Below are 8,613 nucleotides of genomic sequence, written 5' to 3' on the forward strand. Positions count from 1 at the left end.
TGAGGGGCGGGGCCCGCATGGCCTTCAATGTGAGGGGCGGAGCCCGCAGGGAGCGTCAACGTGAGGGGCGGGGCTCGCAGGGAGCGCCGACGTGAGGGGCAGGGCTCACATGGCCGTGGACGTGAAGGGCAGGGCCCGCAAGGAACGTCGACGTCAGGGGCGGGGCCCACATGGCCGTGGACGTGAGGGGCAGGGCCCGCAGGGAGCCCCGCAGTGAGGGGCAGGGCCCACAGCGGGCGGCAGGATCCCCCGCTTCCAGGCAGCCCAGCACCGAGGCCCCTCTGCCACAGGGGAGCCACAAACATGAGGAGCACGACCTCCGTCTCTGCCTGGTCAGCCCATCAGCTGTCTGGGGATCAATCAAAGAAGCTGCACCGCTGGTCCTCGTTCTGAAGCAGTCTGAGCTATCCAGTCTTCACATGGATAAAAGGATTTCACTGAAAGTTTCCATAAGCCTGCAAATCCACCGAACAAGGCATCTTTCTACAATGTTATATGTCAGTATCTCAATAAAACGGGGGGAAAAATAGAACTGAGTAGGTTTCTTTCTTGAAACTGAGGGGCTAATTATATGAGACATCTACATTTTTTTAATGAAAAACTATTACAAATATTTTGCTTGCACAAGCAGTACACTGTAACTAAGGCTCAATGAAAAAGTAAACCCCCAAATTTCCATAGTTAAGCATTTCTTGTTTTGATTAAGCAGAACTATGATCTAACCATTTTAGTTAAGTAATAACCATTATGTAATTTTCCTCAGAATTTTCAGTTTCCATGCACATTTATAATATACTGGTTTACTCTAAGTTAAATTATTATCTGTAATAAGTCAAAGCTAAATTAGAGTAATGCACCAGGAAATAATATATCTGATAGCAAAACTGCAAACTCTAATCATTACATATTATACATGGATTACATTCATCAAAAATGAGCCCTAAACAAGCTCATTAAAACAAAGCAATTTGTTTATTTTGTCAATAATCTGTTTTCAAAGTTTAAGCAAGTAAGTGTATAAACTAAGTTCACATATCTACCTTTTCAGTTGTTTGTAAAAAGGTAACAGAAATATGTGGTAATACACAGTTGTTTTTTTTAAAGATTCAAACATTAAAACAAATACTACCCTATGAAATAAGAGACTTTAAGTTTAATTCAAACTGAAGTTTTTCCACAAATCAATCCATTTACACGAACTGGCCACCAAAGCTTAAACAAAGATGTGACATGTGAAACAGCTCTGATGTAACACAGCCTAATTGTGACAAAAATACCTGACTACTCAACAGCTTTTCCTAACCAAGAATTATCTATTCTAGTTGAGTGAAATATTCTTTGAACATTATTACTACAAGTTTATATACTCTATGTGACTCTCATGTAAAGAACTATAATAAATTCACTACAAACATTGTCTTAGAATTTTTCCTACACAAAAATGGCTGTCAATTAGCCATATAGCCACCTACAAATTTTTCACTTCCATTAATACCCAGAGCTGTTACTTTGCTTTCCTATTAAGTTCAGTAAAGTCAGAAATCATAGCAACAACGTACTCAGTGTCGCTACCAATTTAAACTACGGAACTCCCCACTGGCTGGGTTCCAACACTGAACTGACATCAAAATACAAAGAAATGTCTTCAAGTAGTCAAACAGCCATCTTCCGACTACTGTGCCAGATCCGAGATACAGCAGAAGCTAACTTTCCTCCCCCTCCTCTGTGTACATCATTAATCAACTCCAAGCAGGCACTTTAACTTCCCATCAGTAAACTCTGACCAGAAAATTGAGGGTATGTGGTCATAATGGAGACAGTGTTTTAAACTTAACCTCACCGCCTCCAATCACCACAACCCAGGACTATAAGGAACAATGTAAACCATGAAGAAACACTGTTTAATGTTCCAGCACTTCTAAAAATCAATTTTCAGCAAGATAACAGCTGAATAAATTATCACAAACAGCAAATGTTTTAGCCACAGTATTACTCTATCATGAAAGAAATCATTTAAAACTCCAACACCTCTTCCACGGAAAGATCATTGACCCTATAATTCCATTATCTTACTGTTACTGCATTACTCTTTTTTGGCAACTCCATCTGCCATGACAAACAGACTCGTGAAGATTCCATTTCTGCATGGAGACCACCACAACCACTGTCTTCACAGTCACTTAAGTCCAAAACACAACCCTGTTTTCACTAATTAATCAGGCTCCAACAACAGTTGACACATCAGACCAACAGTTCAATTACATCTCCTGCGAGAGATACAAATAAATAAAAACCCATTAAGTACTTACCTACAGTTGGGAGGTGGGTCCAACGTAATTTCTGCAAGTTCCTTCTGAATTCTTGAAAATAAAGACAAAGAAAGTTACATTAAAATGTCTTTACTCTTTTAATATTCCATTAAATTTTACACTTTTACACTAATCTTTCCTATTTGTGCGCTTTTAATTGGAAATACTATCACTGTATAAATCATCATACACAGCGCCAACAAGTGAACGATTTCTGCCAGTCTCCACAACGCATCTGCAAAGAGCAGACCGGCCACTATCTATGCCTCCATCTCTCACCAACAGCACGACTTCAATCAAAACTTTAAGCCACTGTTGTGCTGTGCTGTGCTGAGTTGCTCAGTCGTGTCTAACTCTGCAACCCCACAGACTGTAGCCCACCAGGCTCCTCTGTCCATGGGATCTCCAGGCAAGAATACTGGAGTGGGTGGCCGTTCCGTTCTCCAGGGGATCTTCTCAACCCAGGAATGGAACCAGGCTCTTCTGCATTTCAGGCGGATTCTATACCAGCTGAGCTACCAGGGAAACTCAAGCCACTGCTAACACTAAGCATATGCATTCTGCAAAGTGGAAATAAAAGAATTTTTATTTTAAAAACCTGTTTTTCCCCTCATGTGTTATTTTCATCTTTTATTTCTTACTTCACCTAACTGCCTAGATGGGCTTCCCTGGCAGCTCAGTGGTAAAGAACCCACCTGCCAACGCAGGAGACGTGAATTTGCTCCCGGGCTAGGAAAATCCCCTGGAGAAGGAGACGGCAACACACTTCAGTATCCTTCCCCAAATGAAATTTCTGGTACAGCTATAACTGTCAGGCCTCCCTGTCCATCAGCAACTCCCAGAGCTTGCTCAAACTCATGTCCATCGAGTCAGTGATGCCATCCAACCATCTCATCCTCTGTCGTCCCCTTCTCCTCCTGCCCTCAAGCTTTCACATCATCAGGGTCTTTTCCAATGAGTCAGCTCTTCACATCAGGTGGCCAAAGGACTGGAGTTTCAGCTTCCACATCAGTCCTTCCAATGAATATTCAGGACTGACTTCCTTTAGGATGGACTGGTTTGATCTCCTTACTGTCCAAGGGACTCTCAAGGGTCTTCGCCAACACCACAGTTCTAAAGCATCAATTCTTTGGCACTAAGTTTTTTTTTACAGTCCAACTCTCACATCCGTACAGGACTACTGGAAAAACCATAGCTTTGACTAGACGGACCTTTGTCAGCAAAGTAACATCTCTGTTTTTCAATACGCTATCGAGGTTGGTAATAGCTTTTCTTCCAAGGAGCAAGCATCTTTTAATTTCATGGCTATAGTCACCATCTGCAGTGATTTTGGAGGCCAAAAAAATAAAGTCAGCCACTGTTTCCCCATGTATTCGCCACGAAGTGATGGAACCAGATGCCATGATCTTAGTTTCCTATATGTTGAGTTTTAAGCCAACTTTTTCACTCTCCTCTTTCACTTTCATCAAGAGGCTTTTCAGTTCCTCTTCACTTTCTGCCGTAAGGGTAGTGTCATCTGCTTATCTGATGTTATTGATATTTCTCCTGGCAATCTTGATTCCAGCTTGTGCTTCTTCCAGCCCAGCGTTTCTCATGATGTACTCTGCATATAAGTTAAATAAGCAGGGTGACAATATACAGCCTTGACGCACTCCTTTTCCTATTTGGAACCAGTCTGTTGTTCCGTGTCCAGTTCTAACTGTTGCTTCCTGACCTGCATACAGATTTCTCAAGAGGCAGGTCAGTTCAGTTCAGTTCAGTTCAGTCGCTCAGTCGTGTCCGACTCTTTGCGACCCATGAATCGCAGCACGCCAGGCCTCCCTGTCCATCACCAACTCCCGGAGTTCACTCAGACTCACGTCCATAGAGTCAGTGATGCCATCCAGCCATCTCATCCTCGGTCGTCCCCTTCTTCTCCTGCCCCCAATCCCTCCCAGCATCAGGGTCTTTTCCAATGAGTCAACTCTTCACATGAGGTGGCCAAAGTACTGGAGTTTCAGCTTTAGCATCATTCCTTCCAAAGGAATCCCAGGGCGGATCTCCTTCAGAATGGACTGGTTGGATCTCCTTGCAGTCCAACGGACTCTCAAGAGGCAGGTCTGGTGGTCTGATATTCCCATCTCTCTCAGAATTTTCCACAGTTTACTGTGATCCACACAGTCAAAGGCTTTGGCATAGTCAATAAAGCAGAAATAGACGTTTTTCTGGAACTCTCCTGCTTTTTCAATGATCCAATGGATATTGGCAATTTGATCTCTGGTTCCTCTGCCTTTTCTAAATCCAGATTGAACATCTGGAAGTTCATGGTTCACATACTGCTGAAGCCTGGCTTGGAAAATTTTGAGCATTACTTGACTAGCGTGTGAGATGAGTGCAATTGTGCGGTAGTTTGAGCATTCTTTGGCATTGCCTTTCTTTGGGTTTGGAATGAAAACTGACCTTTTCCAGTCCTGTGGCCACTGCTGAGTTTTCCAAATTTGCTGGCATATTGAGTGCAGCACTTCCACAGCATCATCTTTCAGGATTTGTAATAGCTCAACTGGAATTCACCTCCACTAGCTTTCTTCGTAGTGATGCTTTCTAAGGCCCACTTGACTTCACATTCCAGGATGTCTGGCTCTAGGTGAGTGATCACACCATCGTGATTATCTTGGTCGTGAAGATCTTTTTTGTACAGTTCTTCTGTGTATTCTTGCCACCTCTTCTTAATATCTTCTGCTTCTGTTAGGTCCATACCATTTCTGTCCTCTATTGTGCCCATCTTTGCATGAAATGTTCCCTTGGTATCTCCAATTCTCTTGAAGAGCTCTCTAGTCTTTCCCATTCTGTTATCTTCCTCCGCTTCTCTGCACTGATCGCTGAGAGACCCTAACACTGGGCCTACAGGAAATCTGATGCCAACGCCCCAGCTGACCTGGCACGAAGCAGGTGAACCTACAGAGAGTCCACTGGCCTTTTATTATCGACGAAGCACAGGCAAGAGGTGGTAGTTACACACTGTAAAGTGGAACTACTACTAACCATGCAGATGTAAAATCAAGTGTAGCTGATAGAAACCAACGAAAAGTGGGTGCTGGGGGGTGTGAGTAGATGGAAGGAAGAACAAAGGTATCAACATCCCCATTTTACAAAGTAAGGAACCATCGAGTGCTGCTGAAACGTGAGGCGCGAGCAGCAGAGGCTCAAATATACTCTTTCATTTAGAAAGACAACCAATACTCTTTCTCTTAGTTATTTTAATTGGAGGCTAGTTACTGTACAATATTGTAATGGTTCCTGCCATGTATCGACATGAATCAGCCCAGGGTGCACACGTGTCCCCCATCCTGAACCCCCTCCCACCTCCCTCCCCATCCCACCCCTCCAGTACTTTTTAAAAAATATGAGTATCATTATCTGGCAGGAGGGAAAAGAAAGCAGGTGAACAAGCTGGTGAACATCCTCAAAATTCACAGCTAGCAGACAAAAGGTATTATTTAACAATTCAAAAAGTAAGTGTAAGTATATTACTTAAGGTCAAGCCATAGTCAGCTAAAAGGAATTGTGACAGGGAAAGTATTTCAACAGAAAACTGTTGCTTTGTAATAAGAATGTCTCTGTACTGTTTAATTTGTTACCAGAAACATGAAAAACTTTTATAAAAACTTTCTTATTTAAGCATAGTTGATTTACAATATTGTGGTAGTTTCAAGTATACAGAAAAGTGATTCAGAAGTATATATCTGAATATGTGTGTATATGTGTGCGTGTGTATACAAACACATACTTTTGTTTTTAAACTCAGAGAACCAAAAGAGCAGGGATTCAAAAGACTATGCTTAAAGTGTCAAAGAAAACAATTTTAATATAAAAGAACTTCCTAGGGATTTTCAAATAATTCATCTTGCTTTATGCTTATACTGTCCCTTTTGGTTTAAAAATTGATGTCATAATTTTGTCACAAAATTCTATAATGGAACTTGAAACCCCTCCAGATGTCTATCATTCTAAATCTAATTATTCAATACAAAAAGCAATTTACTGATAAACTTGACAATTTTGAGCAGTGAGTCAGTGCGTTGCAATATATTTTGAGCCACTGCTACCAAAGAATGGCTGTATTTCTCCTGACAGAAAAGATTATACTAAGAATTGCTATTTAAACGGCTACAAGATGTCCTGCTGTTTTCAATGACAGCAATTCAATTCTATCTCAAAAGTTGTGATCATGGTATGTATTAAGTTTCTCAGTCTTGACATGTGGGGTAATAAGGAAGGCAGCTATTTCAGGCACTGTCCCTTAGGGTGAGGAAAAATGAAAAAGCATCAGTAATTCACACTTACAGGGCACCTTTTACATGATGATCTTAGGCTATTAAAAGTGACTTAAATAAATCTCACAGAATTCTTCAAGTACTACCATTTTATCAGTTCCCATTTAGGAAACTCAGGCTAGTAACTGCACGCTGTTAAGGTGAAAAGACAAGCAATTATCTTGCTAAGTCAAACAAACAAAACAACCTCTCCTCTTTCTTATGAGAACTTTTAAGACAAAATTATTTCTTTAGACACAAGTCTACCAGACAACTGTCTATATCTCCAATTTCCACCCAGCAGTGCCACCTCCTTGGTTATCAAGATACAGAAGTCAGCAACTGCACATGGTTACTGAAACAAGTCAGAAGCAAAATGCAAACTAAATTTCAGTTTGTACGACTTCACCTAAAACCTTAAATGTTCCAGGAACAATAGGAGTGTTACATGTGACTGTCATCTGCTAAAAAAAAGAAGAGTTGGGGGCAGGGAAGGGGAGATAACAATGACTTCTTCAGAGTGAACTGCAGACCACGGCAGCGAAACTGAACCGAGGTGGGGATGACATGAAGCACTCGTTTTAATACCAGCATACTGGATTAACGGTTCAGAAAAATGAGGCTGTATATATACAAACATGTTTCAAACACAAACACATATTTGAGTTTCAAGAAAATTCAGTAACTCACTCAGGGCCAAGTAGAACATGAATATATGGACTTGGGGATTCACAAAGGTATTTTCTTAAGTTATTTTTAAAAAAACTTCATCCACTTAGTATTCCCCTATGGTCTGCATTCCTCAAAACCTTCCAAAATGAACTCATTCTCGAAAGAAAACATCATGCAACTGGTTACTAAAATTTCTTAAATCTCAAAGCAATCTCTGAGCCACAGAGCCACTGCAAGCAATAAATCCAGAGCTTAATAATGACACATACTATTCATCTATGATTCAAAAAAACTGCTCAATTTTTAAGACAACCTGAATTAATGATTCTGCACATCAAGTGCAAGCTGCATCCTGATTTCAGGAACATTGAAAAATTTTAAATGAACATTCAGAATCAATACAATAATTACAAAAGATTATCTATAAAGAGTACTTCATTCTCATGTGGAAAAGACACAGATTAGCCCATATTATTATAATAAAATTTCACAGTGAAATATACTGAAATCAACCTTCCAACCTAACAACAATTTAGAGTCTAAAACCAAATATCATTTCTAGGACAATATTACATTTATCCAATAAAATCACATAAAATTATGAAGAGAACAGACCATGCTAAAAGCATTCTGATTTTTTAAGAAATAATTTCATGCCAAGGAAGAGCAAAAATGCATCAAGAAATAACTGTAATCTCCCTCTTAACTCTGAAACAGGCAGAAATTAATTTATACCATTGTTTAAATAAAATTCCAATTTAATATTTTCTGTAGCCAATATTACTTTTCTGTAACACCTGAAAACTGAGATTTTTTTTCTAGAAAACCATTTCTACACCTGATGATTAATTCTACAATTACAGCATATTTTATGCAACTGAACACCTATGTGCAAAGTACTTTTCTTGAGTTATTATAAAATGTATGTATAATTACAGCATCTGTTACTATTTTAACAAAAAGCACTAAGTCCTCATAGCATTAACACAAACTTCTTTTTTCTAAAATTTATCACATGGCCTTAGTAAAATACTATTATAGGCTTTAACTGGCACAAAGTCTAAGAACAACAGCATCAGTGTAAGAAACCTTTCTGTGTGCCAAATAAAAGTTTCATCACTTTCCATCCTCACGCTGGCCCTGTGAAGATGGGACTATTACTGTCTCCATTTTACAGATGAAAAAGATGAGGCTTGGAAATGTTAAACTATGTATCTAATATCACAGAGCAACTAAATGCCAGGACCTCATCCAATCCTCGCTTTCACACACGTTCCAGTTCCCTCGCCTCCACGCAGACTGCGGGCTTTGCTCCATCGCGCAGACTGCGGGCTTTGCTC

The 8,613-nt window shown here is 40.2% G+C and overlaps 1 protein-coding gene across 1 annotated transcript in view; it reads right to left on the minus strand.

Annotated features, from left to right (window-relative positions):
* LOC120865894 (ubiquitin-conjugating enzyme E2 E2) overlaps positions 1–8,613 on the minus strand; it is a 355,392-nt gene that overhangs the window by 338,226 nt on the left and 8,553 nt on the right. Inside the window, exon 3 of the mRNA XM_040243309.1 lies at positions 2,310–2,360. Coding sequence (XP_040099243.1) covers positions 2,310–2,360 — 51 coding nt within the window. The remainder of the gene's footprint in view (positions 1–2,309; positions 2,361–8,613) is intronic.

Source organism: Oryx dammah, unplaced genomic scaffold, assembly GCF_014754425.2.
Source record: "Oryx dammah isolate SB20612 unplaced genomic scaffold, SCBI_Odam_1.1 HiC_scaffold_7, whole genome shotgun sequence".
Classification (NCBI taxonomy): domain Eukaryota; kingdom Metazoa; phylum Chordata; class Mammalia; order Artiodactyla; family Bovidae; genus Oryx; species Oryx dammah.